Source organism: Erithacus rubecula (assembly GCF_903797595.1).
Source record: "Erithacus rubecula genome assembly, chromosome: 26".
Classification (NCBI taxonomy): domain Eukaryota; kingdom Metazoa; phylum Chordata; class Aves; order Passeriformes; family Muscicapidae; genus Erithacus; species Erithacus rubecula.
Window position 1 is genome coordinate 4,034,437 of NC_136678.1, and position 25,277 is coordinate 4,059,713.

The 25,277-nt window shown below is 54.9% G+C and overlaps 4 protein-coding genes across 5 annotated transcripts in view; 2 read left to right on the plus strand and 2 right to left on the minus strand.

Moving 5' to 3' along the window:
- Positions 1–1,471: 1,471 nt before the first annotated feature.
- On the minus strand, positions 1,472–4,477 carry MED20 (mediator complex subunit 20; the record flags this gene model as incomplete). 2 transcript variants are annotated; one of them, XM_079327044.1, is made up of 4 exons in its annotated part: positions 4,335–4,477; positions 3,586–3,737; positions 3,223–3,476; positions 1,472–1,698 (listed from the first exon to the last, which is right to left on the minus strand). In XM_079327044.1, the coding sequence occupies exons 1-4, from the start codon at positions 4,346–4,348 to the stop codon at positions 1,483–1,485; spliced, it is 636 nt and encodes a 211-aa protein (XP_079183170.1). In that variant the 5' UTR covers positions 4,349–4,477. The 2 variants fall into 2 exon arrangements, with proteins under 2 accessions (XP_079183170.1, XP_079183171.1); XM_079327045.1 differs by having other exon boundaries at positions 1,483–1,698; positions 3,223–3,471; positions 4,335–4,453.
- On the plus strand, positions 4,453–8,021 carry BYSL (bystin like; the record flags this gene model as incomplete). Its single annotated transcript, XM_079327046.1, has 7 exons — positions 4,453–4,729; positions 4,812–4,968; positions 5,379–5,517; positions 5,639–5,772; positions 5,900–6,060; positions 6,166–6,268; positions 7,576–8,021. The coding sequence occupies 7 exons, from the start codon at positions 4,453–4,455 to the stop codon at positions 7,922–7,924; spliced, it is 1,320 nt and encodes a 439-aa protein (XP_079183172.1). The 3' UTR covers positions 7,925–8,021.
- A 2,128-nt stretch (positions 8,022–10,149) lies between these two features.
- Positions 10,150–20,769, minus strand: CCND3 (cyclin D3). Its single transcript, XM_079327085.1, has 5 exons — positions 20,467–20,769; positions 19,220–19,435; positions 14,255–14,414; positions 12,989–13,125; positions 10,150–10,428 (listed from the first exon to the last, which is right to left on the minus strand). The coding sequence occupies exons 1-5, from the start codon at positions 20,662–20,664 to the stop codon at positions 10,270–10,272; spliced, it is 870 nt and encodes a 289-aa protein (XP_079183211.1). The 5' UTR covers positions 20,665–20,769; the 3' UTR covers positions 10,150–10,269.
- A 4,087-nt stretch (positions 20,770–24,856) lies between these two features.
- Positions 24,857–25,277, plus strand: part of TAF8 (TATA-box binding protein associated factor 8) — a gene marked incomplete at its 5' end in the record, with an annotated part of 8,098 nt that continues 7,677 nt past the window's right edge. The window contains 1 exon segment of the mRNA XM_079327022.1: positions 24,857–24,893. Coding sequence (XP_079183148.1) covers positions 24,857–24,893 — 37 coding nt within the window.

Genomic DNA, 25,277 nt, shown 5'->3' on the forward strand with positions numbered 1-25,277 from the left:
ATCCTCACTCTGGAAACCCACTGACGTCAAGGGGTTAATTAAAGGCAGAATGTGGCTCCAGGGGTCCCTTTTTTGGAATTCCAGGAACAGCACAATGCATTCATAAAATCCATAAAATCCCCTAAAGATTCCAGCACACACTTCCATGGATTTTTTAGCAGAGCAGAGTTTTGCCATCTCTGTTTAGGGAGCAGCCTCAGGATTTAACAAAGCATTACCAACATTCACCGTGACTAATCTGCTCATTAAGAGGTTTTTTTGGGTTTTTTTTTAACCTTAAGGCTTGTAATAGGAAACAGGACAGGAATAACCAACCTTACAAATGCTAGTTTGTTTTCTTAAGTTTTCCCAGTTTAACTACGTGGGACCACAGTGAATTTTCACCACTGGACAATCCCACACAAGTCATGAACTTGGGGTTAAGAGCTGTAAAAAATTCAGTTTATTCAGTTGGAATTTCTACCAAACTTAAAGGATATTGTGCCATTTTTTGTGGCTCATGAATCACCTCTTTCTGGGCTTTGTGCTGATTAAATTTATTAAATGCTCACAACTAAGAGCTCTGAGCACAGTTAATTAGTTTTGCAGGTATAAATGATAATCAGAGAATCGTATTTAAAAATAAAACAGTTCTCAACTAGTTCTCAACTCCTTTTTACTTCAGAAAAAAGAAAACCCATAAAACAAAACCTATTTAAGACAAATTATTTTCTTTGCTCTTCAACCTTGTATGGGCAAGAAACCAACAATATTTTTTCTGGAATGCTGGTGCCTTCCCAGAAATACGAAGGAAAAAAATACATTGAAGTGATATCATTATGCCTTACAATGAGTTTTTGGCTCTTGTTGCCCAAATCCTTCCTTATTCCATTGAACCTGAAGCCATCAGGATTCCTCAGATGGTGTGTAGGGACAGGATATTTATTATCTACCTTAAAAACAATGGGATAAAGCAGCTGGAATTCTAAGCTCCTGCCAAGTTTATTTCTTCTATTTTTTAATTTATCCAGAGCCCTTCATTGAGAAGCAGCAGATTTTTAACATTCCCATCAGCTACAGAGGATGAAGGCAAGGTAAGAACAAGAAAATGTGAGAATTCCTGGATTTTTTTTCCTAGGAAAAAATGCTTTGGGGAACATAAATCTCATGAAACAGCACAACCCTCACTGTGAAGGAAAACTCCCAAAATCCAGCATTTTATTGGGGTGGAATAGAACAAAACAACATAGAAAAATAGAAGAAAAAAAATAAAAATTCAGGTGATTCCTTCTGTAGCTGTTTGTAATCACAACAGCTCTGCTGGAATTTCTTTTTATCCTGTCCAAAAAAAAAAACCCACAAAACCACGGATCGAATAATCCCGAAAAAATCCCAAACCGCCCACCGGGACAGCGGGAAAATTGGAGATGGCAAAGATGACAAGAGCTAAAAAAACCCAACTGTGGTGCTGCCAGTGGCACATTTTGGAGTGCAGGGGATTTTTCACCTGATGCCAGCCACGGGCACCTGCTGCTGCTTGCGGATCTTGTTGAAGAGCTCCATGTACTGCACCATGGTGTCCCCGGGGCTGTAGGTGCTGTCGTGCTTGGAGCCGAACACCGACGGGATCCCGGGCGTGTGGCTGCCCATGAAGCTCTGCATGAACTCCAGCAGCAGGTTCCAGCAGTCGTTGGGGATCACACAGGGGCAGTATTCCACCTGGAACACAGCCCAGAGCTCTGGAGATGGGCACTATTGCACCTGGAACACAGCCCAGAGCTCTGGAGATGGGCACTAACACATCCCAGAGCTCTGGAGATGGGCACTAACACACCCCAGAGCTCTGGAGATGGGCACTAACACAGCCCAGAGCTCTGGAGATGGGCACTAACACAGCCCAGAGCTCTGGAGATGGGCACTATTGCACCTGGAACGCAGTCCAGAGCTCTGGAGATGGGCACTAACACAGCCCAGAGCTCTGGAGCTGGGCACTATTGCACCTGGAACACAGCCCAGAGCTCTGGAGATGGGCACTAACACATCCCACAGTCCTGGAGCTGGGCATTAACACATCCCAGAGCTCTAGAGATGGGCACTAACACAGCCCAGAGCTCTGGAGCTGGGCACTAACATATCCCAGAGCCCTGGAGCTGGGCACTAACACACCCCAGAGCTCTGGAGCTGGGCACTAACATATCCCAGAGCTCTGGAGATGGGCACTAACACATTGTAGAGCCCTGGAGCTGGGCACTATTGCACCTGGAACACAGCCCAGAGCTCTGGAGATGGGCACTAACACATCCCACAGTCCTGGAGCTGGGCACTATTGCACCTGGAACACAGCCCAGAGCCCTGGAGCTGGGCACTAACACACCCCAGAGCTCTGGAGATGGGCACTATTGCACCTGGAACACATCCCAGAGCTCTGGAGATGGGCACTATTGCACCTGGAACACATCCCAGAGCTCTGGAGATGGGCACTATTGCACCTGGAACACATCCCAGAGCCCTGGAGCTGGGCACTAACATATCCCAGAGCCCTGGAGCTGGGCACTATTGCACCTGGAACACAGCCCACAGTCCTGGAGCTGGGCACTAACACATCCCAGAGCTCTGGAGATGGGCACTAACACATCCCAGAGCTCTGGAGATGGGCACTAACATATCCTACAGTCCTGGAGATGGGCACTATTACACATGGGACACATCCCAGAGCTCTGGAGCTGGGCACTAACACATCCCAGAGCCCTGGAGCTGGGCACTAACACACCCCAGAGCCCTGGAGATGGGCACTAACACACCCCAGTGCTCTGCAGATAGGCACTAATACATCCCAGAGTTCTGCAGATGGGCACTAACAGATGCTAGAGCCCTGGAGATGGGCACTAACAGATCCTAGAGCCCTGGAGATGGGCACTATTGCACCTGGGACACACCCCAGAGCTCTGGAGCTGCTGGTAGGGGCAGAATTCCACCTGGGAACACATCCCAGAGCTCTGCAGATGGGCACTGTTGCACCTGGAACACACCCCAGAGCTCTGGAGCTGCAGGCAGGGGCAGAATTCCACCTGGAACACACCCCAGAGCTCTAGAGATGGGCACTGTTCCACCTGGAACACAGCCTTTATAAATAAATCCTCTCCATTCTCCCTGTTGCCTCTCTTCAATTAGATCACCCCTACTCCTTCCTTCTGCAGCTTCTCCCACAGAATTGCACTGCCCAGCCTCCTCCAAGGCTCTCACCTCCACGGAGATGCCCCTGGCGCTGGGGCCCATGGTGACAGTGCCCAGTTTCACCAGGAAGTCGCAGTACTGGTAGCGGGTGCCACGGCTCTCGATCTTGTTGGCCTTGGCATTCTGGAAGAAGCCCTTGAGCTTGACCATGAGGGTGTCAAAGTTGGCATCAGCCACCAGGCAGGGCCCGTTCTCGAAGAGGGCGAAGCAGCTCAGGGGGTATTCGGAGTTGTGCATGACGTACATCAGCTTCCCTGTCTGCCCTGCCAGCACAGCGAGGGATAAGGTGGGCAGGAGGAGGAAAGCAGGGAGAAGAGGAAAAGGGAGAAAAGGGAAAGAGGAGCTTGGGGAAGGGCCGGCCCCGCTGCTGACCCTGCGTGCCGAGGGTGGCTGCGGTGTGGTAGGTCTCGCAGTCCACGCCGAACGTGCCCTGCTTGTCCGCGCCCAGCGCCTCCAGCCGCCGCGCCAGCAGCTCCACCGTCTGCTGCACGCTCTTGCCCTCGGCCACCGGCACCTGCGACACGCTGCGACACGGAGCGGGGACAGGGACCCAACGGGGATCACGGGACCCGCCGGGGGACAGGGACCCAACGGGGATCAGGGACCCAACGGGGGACAGGGACCCAACGGGGGACAGAGACCCGCCGGGGGACAGGGACCCAACGGGGATCACGGGACCCAACGGGGATCAGAGACCCGCCGGGGATCAGGGACCCAACGGGGGTCAGGGACCCGCCGCCGGCCGCGTCCCCGGCACTGCTCCGCATCCTCCATCCGCAGATTCTTCCCGTGTGCCCGGGGCTGTCCCCGCCGGGAGCCCTCCCGGATCCGCTCCCCCATTCCAGGAGCCGCTCCCAGTGCCGCCCGCCATTCCAGGAGCTATTCCCAGTGCCACTCCCCATTCCAGCAGCAATTCCCAGTGCCACTCCCCATTCCAGGAGTCTGTCCCAGTGCTGCCGCCCATTCCAGGAGCTATTCCCAGTGCCGTCCCCCATTCCAGGATCATTCCCAGTGCCGTCCCCCCATTCCAGGATCATTCCCAGTGCCTCCCCCCAATTCCCGGAGCCGCTCCCGCTGCCCTCCCCGCAGCCCGGAGCCCACCCCGGCTCCCCCGCTCTCACCAGGTGACCCCCATGGTGCGGGCGCCGGAACGGGCGGGCCCGGAGGCGCCGGGAAGAGGCGGATCCGGCCCGGAACAGGCGGGGCCAGAGCCCGCGTGTGCTGCCCGGTTCCGCCGCGATGCCCAAGGCCCGGCGCGCTCGGGGCTCCGCGCCGGCCGCGGCGCTGCCCTTGGCCGAGCAGATCCTGCAGGACGCGGCGCCGCGGGCTCGGGCTCGGGCTCGGCGCGGGGCTCCCGGCGCGGCGGAGGAGCCGGGGGATGGCGGCACCGACGAGTTCGTGGACGCGCGGCTGTCCCGGCGCATCCTGGAGCAGGCGAGGCGGCAGCAGGAGGAGCTGGAGGCCGAGCACGGCCCCGGAGCGCCCGCGGCGCCCCGGCAGCGCGGTGCAGTTCTCGGTGAGCCCCCGGTAGCCCCCCATAGCCCCCGGTAGCCCCCGGGCGAGCCGGCCCCGCGCTGAGCCAGCCGCGCTCCCCGCAGGGCCCGGCTCGGACTCGGAGGATGATGAGGAGTGGCCCTCGCTGGAGAAGGCGGCGGCGGCCGCGGGACGGAGCGGGGACTACGGCGGGGAGGTGGAGGTGGATCCCGAGGACGAGAAAGCCATCGAGATGTTCATGAACAAGAACCCGCCGCTGAGGTGGGGAGGGGGCTGCCCTGTCCCGTGTCAGCCCCGTGCGACCCCCGCTTCACCCCGAGTCCTGCCTCAGTCCCCCACTCAATCCCTGTCCCACGTCAGCCCCCAACTCACCCCTATCCTGAGTCATCCCCCTGCGACCCCCGATTCTCCCCTGGTCCTGTGTTGGCCCTGCACAGACCCCAGCTCGCCCCTGTCCTGTGCCAACCCTCCCTGACCCAGTCCCTGTCCCCCGACCCTGTCCCTGTTCGGTGCCAGTCCCCCCTGGCCCTGTCCCTGTCCCCCTGACCCTGTCTCTGTTCGGTGCCAACCCTCCCTGACCCTGTCCCTGTCCCCCGACCCTGTCCCTGTTCGGTGCCAGTCCCCCCTGACCCTGTCCCTGTCCATCTGACCCTGTCTCTGTCCCACCCCAGGCGCACCCTGGCCGATATCATCATGGAGAAGCTCACAGAGAAGCAGACAGAGGTGCAGACGGTGCTGTCAGAGCTCTCGGGCTGCCCCATGCCCCAGCTCGACCCCCGTGTCCTGGAGGTCTACAGGGGTGTCAGGGAGGTGAGACTGGAGCAGCTGAACCCCCTGCCACCACCCCGAGGTGCTGAGGGAGGGGACAGTGCTCTGGTGTCCTGTTGTCCCTGCCCCCAGTCATGGTTTGTGTCCCTCCCTGTCTCTGAAGGTGCTGTCCAAGTACAGGAGTGGAAAGCTGCCCAAGGCATTTAAAATCATTCCTGCCTTGTCCAACTGGGAGCAGATCCTCTACATCACCGAGCCAGAGACCTGGACAGCAGCTGCCATGTACCAGGCCACCAGGTGAGGTCACCTCAGCGACCCTCTGCCATGGCATTTTGGGCTGGTTTTTTTCCCTATAACCAAAGTCAGATTTACAAACCACCAACCTCCCGTTTGGCCTCTTTTCCTCACCCATTGCTGTTGCCAGGATATTTTCCTCCAACCTGAAGGAGAGGATGGCCCAGCGCTTCTACAACCTGGTGCTGCTGCCGCGGGTGCGGGACGACATCGCCGAGTACAAGCGGCTCAACTTCCACCTGTACATGGCCCTGAAGAAGGCTCTGTTCAAGCCAGCAGCCTGGTTCAAGGGTAGGGCTCTCCCCTGGGGCTTGGCTGGCTGCCTGAGGGGCAGGAGTGCTGTGCTGTGCTGTGCTGTGGGTGGAGGAGGTTGTTCCTGACTGTCCCCGTCCTCAGGGATCCTCATCCCGCTCTGTGAGTCGGGCACCTGCACGCTCAGGGAGGCCATCATCATCGGCAGCATCCTCAGCAAGTGCTCCATCCCCGTGCTGCACTCCAGGTGAGGCCCTGAGGGGCTGGGGGGGCACAGCTGCTGCTGCAGGGACCCTGGGAGGTGCCTTGGGTCCATCCCTGCAGCCCCTGGGAGGTGGGGAGGGGTCACTCAGTCCCCCCTGACCCCTGGGGTCACTCCTTGGTCACTCTGGCTCTGGCCTGGCCACTCTCATGCCCGTTCCTTAATCCCCATGGCTTCAACCCAGCACCTCTGACCATGTGCCCATTCTTCTGTCCCATGTCCTGTCCCCTGACCCTCACCTGTGTCCCCATTTCCATGTCCCATGACCTCCTCCTGTATCTTTGTGTCTTTCCCCTGACCCTCACCTCTGTGTCACCTCTCCTGGTCCCTGTTCCTGACTCACCTCTTCTGTGTCCTCGTGCCCTGTTCCCTGACCCTCATCTTCCTGTGTCCCTGTCCCTGACTCACCTCGCCTGTGTCCCCATGTCCTTGTCCCAACATGTCCCTGTCCCTGCTATTGTCCCTGCTCCGACATGTCCCTGTCCCAACCCCGTCACCTCTGTGTCTCTGTGACCCTGTCCCACTGTTAGTGTCTCTGTCTATGCCCGTGTGTCCCCAATTCCCATTCCTGTCCCTGTCCCCTGATGTATCCCTGTCCTGTACACCCCACCTCTCCTGTGTCCCTGTCCCCTGTTTTGTCCGTGTCGCCTGTCCTGTCCCTGTCCCCTGATGGGTCTATGTCCCCTGTCCTGTCCCTGTCCCCATCCCATCATGTCCCTATCCCCTGATGTCCCCTGTCCTGTCCCTGTCCCTATCCCTGTCCCATCCCCATCCCCTGCTGTCCCCTGTCCCTGTCCTGTCCCCATCCCCTGCTGTCCCCTGTCCTGTCCTGTCCCCATCCCCTGCTATGTCCCCTGTCCTGTCCCTGTCCCCATCCCCATCCCCTGCTGTCCCCATCCCCTGTCCCATCCCCATCCCCTGCTGTCCCCTGTCCTGTCCCTGTCCCTGTGCTGTCCCCATCCCCTGCTGTCCCCTGTCCCATCCCCTGTCCCATCCCCTGCTGTCCCCTGTCCCCATCCCCTGTCCCATCCCCTGCTGTCCCCATCCCCTGCTGTCCCCTGTCCTGTCCCCATCCCCTGTCCCATCCCCTGCTGTCCCCTGTCCCATCCCCTGCTGTCCCCTGTCCCATCCCCTGCTGTCCCCATCCCCTGCTGTCCCCATCCCCTGTCCCATCCCCTGCTGTCCCCTGTCCCATCCCCTGCTGTCCCCTGTCCCATCCCCTGTCCCATCCCCTGTCCCATCCCCTGCTGTCCCATCCCCTGCTGTCCCCATGCCTCCCCGTCCCTCCCCAGCGCGGCGCTGCTGAAGCTGGCCGAGCTGCCGTACAGCGGCGCCATCAGCATCTTCCTGCGGCTGCTGCTGGATAAGAAGTACGCGCTGCCCTTCCGCGTGCTGGACGCGCTGGTCTTCCACTTCCTGGCCTTCCGCGGGGAGCGGCGCCTGCTGCCCGTGCTCTGGCACCAGAGCCTGCTGGCCCTGGCCCAGCGCTACAAGGAGGATCTGTCCTCTGAGCAGAAGGAGGCTCTGCTGGAGCTGCTCAAGTTCCACAGCCACCCCCAGATCTCCCCCGAGATCCGCAGGGAGCTGGTGAACTCCGGGACCAGGGACGTGGAAGGGGAGCAGCCAGTGGGGATGGAGTGAGCAGGGAATGGCTGCATGGAGGCTGGGGGGCTGCTGGGAGCCTGGAGAGGAGTGTCCAGTCTGGAGCAGGAGCAGCCATCCTGGATAGGAGCATCTAATCTGGATCAGGAGCATCTAATTTGGATCAGGAGCAGCCATCCTGGATAGGAGCATCTAATCTGGATCAGGAGCAGCCATCCTGGATAGGAGCATCTAATCTGGATCAGAAACTTCCATCCTGGATCAGGAACATCCTTCCTGGAGCAGGAGCATCCATCCTGGGTAAGAGCATCTAATCTGGCATCAGGAGCACCTGTCCTGGATCAGGAGCACCTGTCCCTGGATCAAGAGCATCCATCCTGGACCAGGAGCCTGTCCTGGATCCTGCTGCTCCAGGAACAGACTGTGCTGGATGTGAGCCCTGTGCTGCTGTCAGTGTCACTGTGCTGCCCTGTCCCACCCAGGTGCCACCAGCACTGGGACCCTTTGGTTTGTTCCTGCACTCAGAAATAAAACCAGAGCCCTGTTGCTCAGTCAGGGCTGGTCCCAGCCTGTCCCTGTCCCCACCAGCTGCTGGAACTCCTTGCCCAGGGATTTTCCCACTCCAAGCCCCAGGGTCACCATCCTCACCTGGCCATGAGGTCACTGTGCCCAAGTGCCACCTCTGCTGGAAAACCCAGGGGGACTTTCCCATGAGACTTCCCTGGGACCTGCTGCCACTGTCACTGTCACTGTCACTTGCAGCTTTGGGCCACGGAGAGGAGCCCCTGCTGCACCCTGAGCTGTCACCCCCCATGGGCCCCCACACACCTCAGCCTTTCCTGCCACTTCCTGACTGCATTTTAAACCAGAGGCTGATGAGCACAGGAGAGCCTGGGCTGGCTCTGAGCAGCCCTGGCCCTCACTGAGCTACCCCAGTGCCCATCACCCTCCAGCTGCTGGGGAGAAGCTGCAGGAGGGACTTGGGCTCTGTCACCACCCCCTGTCCCCCTTCCATCCTGGGAAAAGCAAAGCTGGAGCTCCCAAGGGACCCCCAGAGCAGAGAGAGATCCCAACCCCACCCTGGGAACGGTGCAGGGAAACCCTTCAACCACTGGTTTATTTTTTTTTGTTGTTTTTTTCTCTTTTTTTTGTTTAAAATATTTTATTGCAACATCACAGGGTTCTCTGGCTCTCCCAGCAGCGGGTCTCAGGCGAGTGAACACCAAACCAATTTACTCTTAAATTAAAAACTCATTTATATATATATATAGATATATTATATAAAAAAAGGGGAAACACATTTCCTTTTTGCACAGCCAGGCTCTGTCCCAGCCCCTCCTGCTCGGGGGTTTCCGGACCAGGCAGCCTCAGGGAGGAGCAGCAGCTCCACCTTTTTCCGCCTGATTTTTTTGTGTGGCTGGTGGCATCCAGAAAAAAAAAAAAAAAAGAAAATTTTTACAGCCACATGTCCAGAGATTCCCCAAGCAGCAGCAGCATCTGCCTCCCATCCCTGTGGAGTTTCTGGCTTCTCCTGGTTAATTCCACTCTAATGGTGTTCTCAGAGAAAAGCAGCATTATTATTTTTTTTTCTCCCTGTTTTACAACAATTTTTATATATATAAAAAAACCTAAACAGGATCAACAACAACAATACAAAAAAATGCAATAATTGCTTTTCCAACTCAAGTGCTCAGCGAGGTCCTGCAGCCTCTGAGGAGGCAGCTGGGATGAGGATCCCAAATCCCTGCCCTGGAGGAGTGGAGATGCATCCCAGACTATAGCAGCACGTTCAAAGGTTTTTCCTTAAATCCTACTCTGATGCCTAAGCTACCAAAGGACCAACCAGGTTCTGAGGAGAGTCTCCCACTGCCCAGGGAGCCAGGGAAGGGGTGAGGGGGGAAAAGGCACTTTTTTTGGGGAAAGAGAGGAGAGCAGCACCCAGGCCCCACCCAGCAATGCCAGCTCTCCCCCCTCCCCTTTATCCCAGCAGTGAACAATAAATTAAGCAGCCTCAAAACAAACAAGCCCCACGGGTCCTTTCCAAGCAGAAGCAGCTGCACAACTCCCCCTGGAGCTGTGGGAATGTGGCACGAAGCAATCAGGACCAAAGGGCCACCAAGCAGCTGCTCCACCAGCCCAGCAGCAGCTGGGGGTGCCAGAATTTGGCTCCTGCAGGGTTGGCTCTGTCCTGGCAACAGCAACAATTCCAAATCCATCCAGGCTCCTGCTGCCTGTCCTGTGACCCCCCCCGGCACCATCAGCAGCTCCTGCTCCCCATTCCCAGCCTGGGAAAGGCCCCTCAGAGGTGCTGGGTGGGCAGGGGGGGGGTGCAGTGAATTTGGGGTGTCCAGGGAGGGGCTGGAGCTCTGGGGAGGGGCTCTGGGTCACAGGTTGACGTCGGTGACATCGGTGGGGGTGCTGGTGGGCTGGCTGCCCCTGTATGCTGTGCTTTTGGTGCTGAATTCCTGCTGGGATTGGGATGCCTGCTTCAGGCTCTCTGCCAGGGCTGCCTCAATCTGCTCCTGACAGGCCTTCAGGCAGTCCTGGAACAGGGAAACACGTGGGAGGGAGGTCAGATCCCTTCAGCTGCTGGGCTGCACCTCTGAGCCCCCAGAAAAGGAGATTTTTCTCCATCAGCCCTCCCACACTCTGCCTCCTCCCACCTCCTGCCTGCCCCATCCTGCAGGAATGGGGTGTCCAGCAGAGTCCTGGAAGGAGCCAGGGTGTGAGCAGGGCAGCTCTGCACTGGCCAAACTCCCCAGATCCCAAAAACATCCCTGTCCTTGGAGCAGAGCTGGGCACAGGGGTTCTGCTGGGAGCCCCTGACCCAAAATCCACCCTGCAGCACCTCCCAGCCACACTGTGGCTGCTGACAAGGTTTTCACCCTGCTGTCCCCTCTGTGACACCCTCAGGGGACCCAGAGCTGGGGGACACAGACAGGAATGAGCAGCACTTGCCACAAATGCAAACCCCACTCTGGTTTTAGCTGTAAGCAGAGGAGGAAACTCCCACTCGGACCCCAGGGCTGGGCTGTGACAGTTTGCAGCTCACGGGACTCTTGCCACACCCCGAAATCTCTTACCAGGAATCCACCAGCAGTTCTTAGAAACTGACAGGATGTGGCGAGAGAGAAAATAGCAACACCCTCCCCTGCCCCAGCTCCCCTGTCCTGGCTTCCATCAGCAAAGCCAGCAAAGCCTCCTCCTGCCCCAGCCCCGAGCACAGGGACACCTGGACAGGGGCTGGACATCCCCAGGGACACCTGGACAGGAGCTGGACATCCCCAGGGACACCTGGACAGGGGCTGGACATCACCAGAGACACCTGGACAGGAGCTGGACATCCCCAGGGACACCTGGACAGGGGCTGGACATCACCAGAGACACCTGGACAGGAGCTGGACATCCCCAGGGACACCTGGACAGGGGCTGGACATCACCAGGGACACCTGGACAGGGAGTGTCCATCCCCAGGGACACCTGGACAGGGGCTGGACATCCCCAGAGACACCTGGACAGGGGCTGGACATCACCAGGGACACCTGGACAGGGAGTGTCCATCCCCAGGGACACCTGGACAGGGGCTGGACATCACCAGGGACACCTGGACAGGGGCTGGACATCACCAGGGACACCTGGACAATGAGTGTCCATCACTGTCCATCACTGGACACATCCCAGGAGGAGCTGCCATGGTCCTGCCTGGGCTGGAGCTGTTTGTGAGGCACCCACACCTGGGGAGGGGGCACAGCAGATGCTGGGGAGGGACAGGAGGGGACAGGAGGGGACAGGAGGGTGCTGGGCTCCATTTCAGCTCCTCTCCCTCCTCAGAGCCCTCCCTGCTTCCCACCTGTTCCCTGCACTGAGCAGGTTTGGAGCAGGTGGCTGCACTGATTCTCTCTTTTAAAAGGCTCCAGAGAACAAAAAAAAACCAAATTCCATCTGCACAAACAGCTCGGGAGGAGCCTGGACAAAGCCTGGTGAGAGCCACCCCCTGCCTGCTCCAGGTCCTGGCAGGGGAGAGATCAAAGGGGACAGGAAAAGCTCCTGACCACAGGATCCCTGTCCCTGCTCCAAGGGCACTGGAGGGGCTGGAGAAACCCCCCAATCCTGATCCCCAAAGCTGGAAGGTTTCATGTCCCAGCCCCCCTTTCCTCCCCCCAGCCAGGGCACCTGAAACTGGACACTGAGGGCAGCAGATGCTGAGCCCGTGTCCCTGTCCCCACCCCAGCAGAGAACCCGATCCTGCAGCACCTGCCCTGCCCTTTGTCAGGGGCTCAAAGGCTCTGGGCACACCCTGCCCTGCCCCAGCCTGTGCTTGGGGTCAGGACAGCCTCTCCTCAGAGCCCAGCACGGCACAGTCCCACAGAATCCCACTGAGCTGGGGCTGGAAGGGAGGTCTGGATCCATCCCTGAGCCTGCAGCCCTGGGCTGGGCACTACTGAGCATTAGTGACCACCACTGACCATCAGTGACCACCACTGACCATCAGCATGGCCAGTCCATCCCTGAGCCTGCAGCCCTGGGCTGGGCACCACTGACCATCACTGACCATCAGTGACCACCACTGACCACCACTGACCATCAGTGACCACCACTGACCATCAGCATGGCCAGTCCATCCCTGAGCCTGCAGCCCTGGGCTGGGCACTTCTGACCATCACTGACCAGCATGGCCAGTCCATCCCAGAAACCAGTCCATCCCAGGCTGACCATAACCCCACCAGTCCTTCCCAGGGTGACCATCCCTGAGCCTGCATCACTGACCACCAGCACAACCAGTCCCTCCCAGTCTCTCCCTGACCACACCCAGTCCATCCCAGCCCATGCCCATGACCAGTCCATCCCAGGCTGGCCATCACCCCACCAGTCCCTCCCAGTCTGTCCCTGACCACACTCAGTCCATCCCAATCCCTCCCTGACCCTGCCTCAGGTGACACAGGTGACGCATCCAGGCGAGTCTGGAACATCTCCAGAGCTGAAGACCCCAGACTCCCCATGGGAAACCCCTCCTGTGAGGAGGGGCAGGAGGAGCAGGAGCAGGAGGAGGAGGAGGAGGAGGAAGAGGAGCAGGGGTAGCAGCAGCTGCCCAGCCCCACTCACCAGCTCGGTGCCCGTGATCCCGGCCAGCAGCTCCGTCACCCCCTCGCCGCTGAAGCCCCCGAGGCTCAGCCCGTGGATGGCAGCACCAATGCTGCCCGTGGCCACCATGGACGGGGGGTACATCACAAAGGTGAAATCTGGGACAGGACAGGAGCTGTCAGGGAGGCTGCAGGTGGAGTTTGGGAGAAGGATTTTCCCTGCAGAACGCAGGAGAAACTGGGATGGAGGAGCACTGAACACACTGAGCACCAGGGCCAGGCCTTCAGGAGAAGTTTGGGATGAGGTGGCTGCAGAGACTGAGGGAGAGGCTGAGAAAAGCTGGGATTCAGCCCTGGCCAACCTCCCACAGGCACAGCAAGGGGCTGGAACACTCCTGCTCTCCTGCCAGGAGCATCACCCCACCTGCACTGAAAGCAGCACCCAGCTCCCTGCAAAGGTGGGGAGATGTCTTGGGTTGTAATATAGGATGGGACCAGAAATGTGGATTCTGTCCCCATCTGTTAAAGCAGGCAGGGCAGTGACCCTGATCTCCTGGCACATATTCTCTGCTAATGGGCCATCTTTAAACCAGCTGGGCAATCATCTTTATCTTTCCCATGACCCACCCTTCATCCAGGAGGTATCACCTGTTAATGGGCCATTGTTACAAACTGGGTGTGGCAGCGATTCTTATCTCTGTGGGAGATATCTCCTGTTAATGGGCCATTGTTACAAACTGGGTGTGGCAGTGATCTTTATCTCCTGGCACACATTATCTGCTAATGGGCCATCTTTAAACCAGCTGGGCAATCATCTTTATCTTTCCACAGCCCATCCTCCCTCCAGGAGATATCTCCTGTTCATGGCCAGTGAGTCCCAGTGCATGGCTGATAAAATTCCATCATCCCACTGGGAGATGCTCCAGCCAGGGCAGGAGCCAAGCCTTTCCTACCCAGATAAAAACTGAGATTTGGAACACCAGAGCACCTTTCCCACTGGATTCCAGAGGAAAGCCAGACCTTTCCACATCATCCCTGCACCTTCAGAGGAAACTGCACCTTCTCCAGGAGCACTGCTCCAGCTGAACCACATCTGCCCCTGCAGGAGGATGCAGCCACCATTGAGTGGGACTGCTGCCACCACCCTGACTGACTGACGGGTGTCAGCTTGGATTCTGACTCTGGCAGAGTTTGGGGTTGTTCTTTAATTCTCCTAGTAAATACCTGTTATTCCTATTCCCACATCTATCTCAGAGCCCCCAGTTTCAGTGTTCTGGGCCCAGCCCACCTGTGGCACACAGGGCAATGAAGGTCTGGGCGTGTTTCTTCACCAGCTCCAGCTTGTCCGCGGGCAGCGGCAGCCGGTGCAGGATGTGGGGCAGGAAATCGTTGGCAATCACTGACACCAGGTCCCACTTGAGCTTCTCCAGCACCAGCAGCTCCCAGTGCTGTGGGGTGAGAGGGGACAGTGTGTTATGGGATGGTTTGGAGGCTCCAGCACGGGGAAGGGCACAGGGGGGGTGGCACCATTTGGTGGTTGTGGCACAATTCCAGCCCTGAGATGCTCAGATCACAAAAAAAAAATAGTGGATTCTTCTTTTCAGGGATTAACCCTGGACACTCCTTGCTTTGGAAGGTGCTGTGAGAGTCCAGGGACGAAAAGCAGGAGCAGGGACAGAGGGAAAAGCAGAGCAGGGAACAGCAGAGACAGAGGGAAATCCCAGCATGGACACCTCTCCCAATCCCTTCCCCATTCCCAATCCCTGTCCCACCCCCAGGCTGATGTCCAGGCTCCCAGCACAATCCAGCTCAGGGGACAGAGCTGCCTGTGGGGGTTGCCCCACAAACCCCAGGACAGGAGGGAATTCCCAAGCTGGGAATGGATTTTTTTGATTTTTTTTTTTTTTTGCAGGAAATTCTCCTTTTCTGCACCAAGAAATGCTCCAGGTGTGCTCAGAGCATCCCCAGCCCTGATCTGCACCCTCCAAAAAGCCAGCAGGGATTTCTGGAAGCAGCTGGGGGGAGGGGGCTGGGAGCCCCCTGAGCTCCAGCTGGAGCTGCTGAGCCCCTCCTGGCTCTGCCAGGGACAGGGACAGTGTCAGGGGAGGTGACAGTGGCAGGTGACAGTGTCAGGGGAGGTGACAGGGCAACCCCAGCAGCTGAACCCTCCAGCCCAGGTGTCCCCAGCTCAGCACCAGCCCAAATCCTCCCCCAAATTCAGGTTCCAGCTCTGTCACAGAGCTCAGGTGGCTTTGAGAAGTGACAATCCTTCCCAAGCTCACATCTCCATTTCCCCTTTTTTCTCTTACACAACAAACCCACCCCGAGCTGCTCAACCCAGGGCATTGCCCAACCTGCCCCAAACCCCCACCCTGAGCCCCCAGAACCCACCCCTGCTCCCACCTGCCAGGACTGGCAACTGTTAAAGACAAATCTGTGGGATAAAAGCAAAAAAAAAGAGATTTGGAGAAAAGCTGAGGATCCCCCAGAATCATCACAGCAGGGTGGGATCATCCCCCCAGAGATCTGATCTGTGCTGGATGTATCACAGAGGAAAACAACAACAAAACAAAAAACAACAATAAATAAAAAACAACAAAAAAAAAAAAAAAAACAAACACAAACACAAAAAAAAAAAAAACAAAAAAAAAAAAAACAAAACAAAACAAAAGAGGCAGAAAAAGCAAAATTCCCACAGCCTGCCCTGCTTTGCCCTGGGCAAAGGGCAGGGAATGTCTGGATCTGTCTGGGATGTGACAGGGACAGTGTGACAGGGACAGTGGAACAGGGACAGGGAACAGTGGGACAGGGACAGGGACAGTGTGACAGGGACAGTGTGAGAGTGACAGTGTGACAGGGACAGTGACAGGGACAGTGACAGTGTGACAGGCACAGTATGACAGGGACAGTGGGACAGTGTGACAGGGACAGTGACAGGGACAGTGTGACTGGGACAGTGTGACAGGGACAGGGAACAGTGGGACAGGGACAGGGACAGTGTGACAGGGACAGTGTGAGAGTGACAGTGTGACAGGGACAGTGACAGGGACAGTGACAGTGTGACATGCACAGTATGACAGGGACAGTGTGACAGGGACAGTGACAGGGACAGTGTGACAGGGACAGGGACAGTGTGACAGGGACAGGGACAGTGTGACAGGGACAGTGACAGGGACAGTGGAACAGGGACAGTGTGACAGGGACAGTGTGACAGTGACAGGGACACCCAGCCTGGGGCAGACTCTGCCCTTTGTCCCTTTGCTGCTGTCACACACTTGGGGACACTCCTGAAGCTCCAAAATCCACCTGAGGGTGGAAAATTGGGGAAAAGCAGCTGAGCCCAGGTGTGAAGGGACAGGTGACACCTGAAGGGACAGGTGACACCTGAATTTATTCCCACCAAATTTTGGGAACACCCTCAGCTGCTGCTCCCTGATTTTCACTCCTCCATCACCTCCCTGCTTGTTTTTTTTTTTTCCCCAAGGAATTCCTTGGCAAAACTAAAGCTGAAGATTTCCACCCAAAGCAGGAGGATGGAGATTTCCAGCTCTGAGCATCACCCAGGAGAGAAAATTCATGAAGAAAAAAATAAATAAATAAAATTAAATTAAATAAAAAAAAGCAAGATGCTTAAGAAAACGGAAATCCAACTTCCTCCAAATGCACAAATCCCTCCTTGCATCATTTCCTTCTCCCCCAGAATAACTCCAGGGAGGTTTTTTTGAAGGGCTGAGCTGCTGCCAAGCAGGAGGAGGAGAAAGCCAAGGGCAGCAATGGGAGCAGCTTCCTGCTGGGATGGAGGGAGCCCAGGATGCTCCTTTGTCCTGGGGATGCTGCAGAAGCTCCCCTGACCCTCCCCACCCTCCTCCAGGGGCTTGGGAAAGAGCAGGAGATGAGCACAGAAAGGGAAACAGCAGCTCTGGGGTGTGGAAATTCAGATTTCACACCCTAAGGGGCAGGGTGAATCCTTCAGATCCTTTTTATCAGAGCAGGATGTGGCCAAAAAAGGGTTAAAATCCATGGAAAATGACTCTCCATGGGTGCTATAATTCAGATTTAATTCTCTCAGTTCCCACAATCAGGGTGAATCCTTCAGATCCCTTTTATCAGAGCAGGATGTGGCCAAAAAAAGGGTTAAAATCCATGGAAATCCAGGGAAAATTACTCTCAATGCGTGTTATAATTCAGATTTAACTCCCTCAGTTCCCACAATCAGGGTGAATCCCTGGATATTCCCTGTTTATCTGAGCAGGATGTGCCTCAAAAATAGTTAAAAATCCACAGAAAATGACTCCCCATGCCCAGGGATCTCCCAGTGCCTCAGTTTCCCTCCCTGGTTCCCAATTCCTCTGTCCAGCCCTTGGAAAATAAATAGGAATTAACCCCAGCTCTGCTGAGTGCTCACATCCCCATCAGGAAAAAAGAAAATTATTTAGTTTGCTTGGAAAAGCCAAAAAAAAAAAAAAAAAAAAAGGCATTTTTAACCCCTAAATAAAACCATTTTCATCCATATTGAATTCTGGAGTCCATCACAAATAATCCAAGAGCAATCCAGGATTCTGAGGGAGAAAAAAATTGGATGGAATGAACCCTGGGAATGAGGGGGAATGTCCAGGGACAGCAAATCCTCCCCAAAAATCAGCAAATAAATCAGAATTAAACAGTTGGCTGCTGTGATGTCCCTCAGGGATGGGACAGGACTGAGCAGCCAAAAAAAGGAGTTTGGTGTGAGCACACTTATCAGCTCCTGAGGGCTAATTAGGGTAATTATCACCCACTAATGACTCTGGGCAGAGGGTTAGGAGGGTTTTCCCCAGCCTTGGGTTGAGCTCAGAGCTCTGCAGGGGTCACACTCAGATCAGCCCACCCCAAAACCACAGAAAACCCCAAAAACTGCAGAACTGGCTGATGAGTCAATTCTCAGTCCCCAGAGATGTTCTGGGAGGTGGCTGCTCCCCCAAAAACCCCAAAAAAAGGGTTTTTCTCCCATTTCCTCCCTCGTGGCTGAGGCTGGGTTTGGATCTCAGCTCTCACCAGCAAAAATTTGGCATTTCAGAGCCTCAGAATGAATTTTGTGGGGTGAGAATGAATTTTGTGGGGTGAGAATGGAGGGGAGAGCAGGAATTCCACTCATTCCCTGGAGCACCCCCAGCTCAGCAACCCCAACCAGCCACACCCTGCACCCAAAATCCCATTATTGCTGCTGTGCAGGTGAATCCCCCATTCCCAACCCCCATTTCCAATTTTAGCAGCTTGGGGAGAGGCAGAGTTTGGAGCTTTGGGGATGTCACTGCAGTGACACCAACCCCAGAGTGACACAGGGAATTTCCTCCAAAACCAGGAGGGGATAATTCTGCTCCTCAGCATGGGGAGGGTGGAAAAATCTTTACCAAAAGCAGGAGGAAAATGCAGAAGGTGGGATCAGGAGATGCCAGGAGGAGCTGGGCATGGGGAGGGGACACCAGAACTGCCTGTCCCAGAGCTCAGAGCCTCGGGGATGTCACAGGGTGACAGATCAGAGTGACAGCTCAGTGCTGGTACAGGAAACATGCTCCACAACCAGGAGGGGACAATTCTGAACGATAAAAAAGCTTCCCCCAGCAGGAGAGGAATCAAAGGAAGGGATCAGGGATGCCAGGAGGAGCTGGGCACGGGGAGGGGACACCAGAACTGCCTGAGCCAGAGATTAGAGTTTTGGGGATGTCACTGCAGTGACATCAACCCCAGAGTGACACAGAGAACTTCCTCCACAACCAGGAGGGGACAATTCTGAGGGATGAAAAGCCTCCCCAAGCAGGAGGGGGATGCAGAGGGAGATGCCAGGAGGAGCAGGGCACTGGGAGGGGGAAACAGAACTGCCTGAGCCAGAGCTCAGAGACTCAGGGATGTCACTGCAGTGACATCAACCACAGTGACAGCTCAGAGTGACACAGGGAACTTCCTCCACAAGCAGAAGGGGACAATTCTGAGGGATGAAAAGCCTCCCCAAGCAGGAGGGGGATGCAGAGGGAGGGATCAGGGATGCCAGGAGGAGCTGGGCACGGGGAGGGGAAAACAGAACTGCCTGAGCCAGAGATTAGAGCTTTGGGGATGTCACTGCAGTGACATCAACCCCAGAGTGACACAGAGAACTTCCTCCACAAGCAGAAGGGGACAATTCTGAGGGATGAAAAGCCTCCCCAAGCAGGAGGGGGATGCAGAGGGAGGGATCAGGGATGCCAGGCAGGCACGGGGAGGGCACACAGGGCGTTACCAGCAGCTCCTGGGGGGTGATGGAGTTGTCGGTGTAGATGCAGAGCTTCTCCACGGTCAGGGGCATGGTTTCCCTCAGCTTGGAGGCCAGCAGCATGCACACAGCTCCCAGCAGCTGCAGGTGGTTCTTGTGCACGGCCACCGAGGACAGGTAACGATCCACGTAGTTCATGGCCAGCGGGAAAACCTCCTCCTCGCACTTCTGCTCCTCGCACACCTGGGCAGGGCACACAGAGGGAGTTTTGGGGTGCTCAGCACAGCTCAGAGCCGCTGATTCACACGTGGAGCCACGGGCATTGCCACCGGGGCTTCACCTTCCTGAGCTGCAGCTCCAGAAAGTGCACAAATAAATGGGAATTTTGGCCCGGTTTGGCCCCGTTGCTGCCGGGGGTGGCTCTGGCCAGCTGCCACCGCTGTCCTGGGGAGCGCTGGAGCAAAGAGCAGCTCCAGCTGGAGAGTGGAGAGAAGGATGCAAAGCTGCCAATTCCAACCTGGAGCACCCCAGGGAATCAATGGCAGCACCCAAAGTGTCCCCCCCGAGCCACCAGCCGAGCCCAGCAGCTCCAAATTTCAGCCCTGTGCCCTTATCTGCCATCAGCATCACACTTGTCACACCGAACTTCCTTCTTTCGAAACAACCATAAAAATATTGCGGTTTCTCCTCATTTTGCAGCAAACGCCACCCTCCTCTTCCTCCTCCTCTTCCTCCTGCTGCTGCTGCCAGCGCTGTCCCGGCCATGGGGACAATGACACGCAGGTCGGGACAGTGTCACCTCGCTGCCTTTAGGGCTCCACAGGAGCGGCTTCCAAATTTATTTCCCGACCCTTCTTGCAAAGGGGATTGCGGGAATAGAGTGACAGCAGAAGGGGAAAACCCCTTTAAAATTAAAATATTCATTATTTTTTGGAAGGGTTTCCCGGATAGGCAGGACCCAGCCCTGCAGAATCCTCATTTATTGAGATTTTCCTTGCGAACCCACCCGCCCCAATTCCATCCCGCAGAGATCCATTTTTAATTTAGGGAAGTCAATTATTCTTTCCCCCTTGAAGCAGCGCCCCAGCCCCGGGGCTGAGCCCTGCCCGGAGGTTTTTGGGGGATCTCTCAGCGCTGGTTTTGCGTTCGGGGGGATGATCCCGCATGGGGGAAACCCCCATTTTAGCCCAGCCAAACTCGCAGCATCACCCCCCACGCTTGACACCAGCGCTGGGTTATCCCTTTTTTGGGGAATCCCGGCGGGATTGCGCTACCTCCAGCATCCAGAACGCCAACATCTTCCGCATGTAGGGCTGGATGTCGCGCTGCACGCACTGGAAGTAGGACACGCGCGGGCTGTAGCGCTCCTCCAGGCTCAGCAGGTTCTGCAGCACCCGCCGGTCCCCCAGCAGCTGCGGGTCCTGCGCGGCGCGGGGGGCGCGGGGCGCGGGCTCCACGCACAGCAGCTCCATGGGGAGAGCGCCCGGAGGGGTTGGAGCGGGGATCGGAGGCGTGAGATCCGTTCCAGCAGCGGGCGGAGCGAGGCGCCGCAGCCGCAGCCACCGCCGGCTCCGCCGCGGGACGCCGGGAACTGGCGGCGCTGCCGCTCCCTCCGCGGCCCCCAGCGCCGCCGCGCGCCGAGGGGCGGGGCCGCGCCGCGCCGCAGCCAATCACACAACAGCACCGCCGCGCCTCAGCCAATCACACAGCGGAACCTCCGCGCCCTCCGAGCTGAGGGGCGCGGCTAGTACTGGTATTAACCAATCAGAATAGCGAGCGCCGCGGAGGGGGCGTGTCCCCGAGCGGGGGGCGGGGCCAGCGGCGCGCCGGCGGGACGGGCGCACGTGGGGCGAGGCGGCGCTGCTGCCATGTTGGGGGGGGACAGGGGACAGGGGGACACGGGAACAGGGGACAGGGGACAGGGGGACAGGGGGACAGGGGACAGGGGGACACGGGAACAGGGGACAGGGGACAGGGGGACAGGGGACAGGGGGACAGGACAGGGGGACAGGGGGACAGGGACACGGGACACGGGAACGGGGGACAGGGGACAGGGGGACAGGGGACAGGGGACAGGGGGACAGGGGACAGGGGGACAGGGGACAGGGGGACACGGGGACAAGGGACAGGGGGACAGGGGACACGGGAACGGGGGACAGGGGACCGGGAACAGGGGGACAGGGGACAGGGGGACACGGGGACAGGGGGACAGGGGACACGGGAACAGGGGGACAGGGGACACGGGGACAGGGGACACGGGGACAGGGGGACACGGGGACAGGGGGACAGGGGACACGGGGACAGGGGACAGGGGGACAGGGGACACGGGGACAGGGGGACACGGGACAGGGGACACGGGGGACACGGGACAGAGGGACAGGGGACAGGGGGACACGGGGACAGGGGGACAGGGGACACGGCGCGACCCCGCCGCACATTGTCCCCTTATCTACCCGCTCCGAGGTGCTCGAATTTTTTTTTTTTTTTTTTTTTTTTTTTTTTTTTTTTTTTTTTTTTTTTTGTTTTTTTTTTTTTTTTTTGGTTTTTTTTTTTTGTTTTGTTTTTTTGGTTTGTTTGTTTTTTTTTTTTCAAGGCTGTAGAAATAATCAGCCGTGCACGTTTGTTTGGAGCCGCGCCGTGCCCTGCCTGCTGCCTTCCAAAATTCCCCCTGGTGCGGCTCCCTGGCAGATAACACGCGCAGGGTCTGCCCAGATAAAACTTTGTCAGCCCAAAAATTCACAATTGTTTGGGAACACCTTTGAAAAGTCCTCAAAGGAATTTTAAATAGTTTTGCCATGCGGATTCCCCAGCCGGGAGCTGATCCTGCTCCTCCCAGATCCGCTGGAATTCCTGACTGGGAAGCTGCAGAATTGGGTTGGGAAAATGATTTTTTTTTGTCACTGGCTACAATAGCTGCGGTTTTGCTGCTGGGAAGTGTCAGAAAACAGCATTAAATATAGAAAATAAACACCTGATTGTCCACACAAAACTCAGCAATGGAGCAATGGGAGGTGCAGAAATCCCAGAATCCCAAAAATATCCCAAATTGGGCTCCTCTGGACACCTCTGGCCCATCCTGCTGATATATTCTTTGGGAAATAAACTCATTTTTAGGTTAAGGAACAAAAAATGTGCCACCACAGCTGCTCCCACACACACACAAGTGACACTTCAGTCACTTCCACCTGTGCCACTTTGACACTTTGTCATCTGAAGATGACAAAAAAAAAAATGCCCCAAATTAATAAGTGCAAGTAAAACTTTGTTCTGTCAGCTCAGGATTTTTTTGGGGGGAGTTTTTGGATGAAAACCATCTTTGTGAGCAGAGGTTTAGAGGCTCAAAATGCTCCTGGTGACATCCACAACATCCTGCCCCGGGCAGGTGGCTTTAATTAATGCAATTTAATTATTGCAATTTGTGGCATTAAATTTTTAATGATGTCACCAGCACGAAGCCCAAGGACACTGCAGAACTGAAGTGGAAAAAAAAGAGAATTCAATCAATTACAACAAGAAGGAATTTTTCTTTTTTTTTTTTTTTTTCCTCCCAACTTTCTTTCACCTTACACACAAAAAAAAAATTCTTCCAGCTGGAAATATTTGAGGAATCCATGGGATAGAACCCTGTGGATCAGTCAGCTGCTTTTAATCCAGGGTGCAGGGGAAGAGAAGGGCCCCAGATCCCACATTTTGAATAAAAATAGCAGCTCTTGACTCCAGCAAAGGGAAACCACAGCAGTGGCTTTTTGGCCTGCTGGTTTTTGGGGCTGTGTCTTTGGAAATTGAAAGTTTTTGGGTTTTTTTTTTTTGATGCCAGACTGGGTTTCCTCCTGTTCTTGCTGGTTGTGGAGGGGGAAGGGAATGTTGCACAAGGATGATGACTGAGCAGAAGTGAAGCCTCTGCAAGCCACAGGATCGAGCTGGAAATGCAAAAAAAATTAAGAGTGCAGCATCCTAAAAAAACCTAAAATGTGTGGGTGTGCTGGGGGGAAATTCCAGGAAAACCAAATTTTGGTCACTGCTGGCCATAGATAGACGATTTCCTGGCTGGGGCAAGGTTTAAAAAAGGAAATTCCTTGGGAGGAAAAATGACAAAAGCCCAGTGAGGTTGGTCTTTGCTGAGTCATAAAATTGGGATTGTTTTTGTTGGAATGTTGATGATGAGGGGAAAAGTTCTCAAAAGGCAGCAGGATGTGGGGCTGGTTCTGTGGAGCCTGGTGACATTTTCCATGGTTTTTTTGGAGTTGTTGGGGTTGGAAAATCCCTCCAGGATCATCAAATCCAAGCTGGGAGTGATTCCCAACCTTGTCCACAGCCAGGAATTCCTGGGATGTCTCTGGGGATAGGGAATCCAAATTTCCCTTTCCATGGGAAATTCCATGATGAAATTTCTCCTGATTCCATAGGGAATTTCCTCCTTATTCCATGGGGAAATTCCTCCTTATTCCATGAAGAAATTCCTCCTTATTCCATGATGAAATTCCTCCTGATTCCATGTGGAAATTCCTCCTGATTCAATGAGGAATTTCTGCTGGTTCCTTAGGGAATTCCCTCCTTATTCCACGATGAAATTTTTCCTTATTCCATAATGAATTTCCTCCTTATTCCATGATGAAATTTCTCCTGATTCTATGAGGAATTCCTGCTGATTACATAGGGAATTTCCTCTTAATTTCATGAAGAAATTTCTCCTGATTTCATGGGGAATTCCTACTGATTCCATGATGAAATTCCTCCTGATTCCATGGGGAAATTCCCTCTGATTCCATGAAGAAATTCCTCCTTATTTCATAAAAAAATTTCTCCTGGTTCCATGGGAAATTCTTCCTGATTCCATAGGGGAAAGTTTCCTGATTCTATGAAGAAATTCCTGCTGATTCCATATTGAAATTCCTCATTATTCCATGGGAAATTCCTCCTTATTTGCATTAGAAATTCCTTCTGATTCCATGAGGAAATTCCTTCTGATTCCATGAGGAAATTCCTCCTGATTCCATATTGAAATTCCTCCTGATTATATATTAAAATTCCTCCTGATTCTATATTAAAATTCCTCCTGATTCCATATTGAAATTCCTCCTGATTCTATATTGAAATTCCTCCTGATTCCATATTAAAATTCCTCCTGGTTCCATATTGAAATTCCTCCTGATTCCATATTGAAATTCCTCCTGATTCTATATTGAAATTCCTCCTGATTCCATGTGAAATTTCTGCTGATTTCATGGGAAATTCCAAGAATTCCCACTCCTGGATATAAATCCATTTATTCCCAAATTCCTGAAAAGGATTTTTCTAGGAAGAAATGAAAATGAAACTCTTGGCTGAGGTGGTTTCCAGAAGGGAGCAAAGAAAATTTTGGAAAGAGGGGAAAAAATGGGGAAAAAAAGGGATTTTTGTGACCATGGGCTGAGCCAGCAACTCACTGCAAATAATTTAGGGTGAAAAAAAAAAAAATCACAAATTTTAAGAAAATTGAGAAGTAAAATTTTTCAAAATTCAAATTAAAGTGGGTCCTGCCTCTGGAGTGTGAATCCAGAGGAGCCAGAGTCGTTTCACCTGATTTTTCTGAGCAGTTTTTGTCTTCATTTATCATTTTTGCAGCTGTTTGGTGCCTCAGTTCCCTTTTTTCCTGAGGAAATCTCCAATAAAATCACATTTTCAATGACTCAAACTCAGAAGCAGAGCCAGGCAGCCCCAGGTGAACGCTCACTTTTGTTCCCAAATCTGCATTTTACAACCTGAATTCAGCTGGGGAGAAGATATTGAGAGGGAAAGAAAGGAAGGGAAAAAAAAATGCAAAAAAAAGAAAAGGTGAAACCAGAATTTCAGAAAAAGAAAAACCAAAAAAACCTGGGCTGGAAAGCCCCAAGATGGGACAAATTTAGGTCATTTCAGGGGATTATTTGTGGTCACCAATTATGCAAACAGTGAGAAAATCACTGCCCTGATGTTTTACATCTAAAATTCAGTTTTGTTTTGTTTTGTTTTTTTTTCCACACTCCTGCCCTGATCTCAAGATTCCACAGGTTTGGGTTTTTTGAAGAATTTAGGGTTGCAGGTTATTTTTTTATGGGATTTTTTA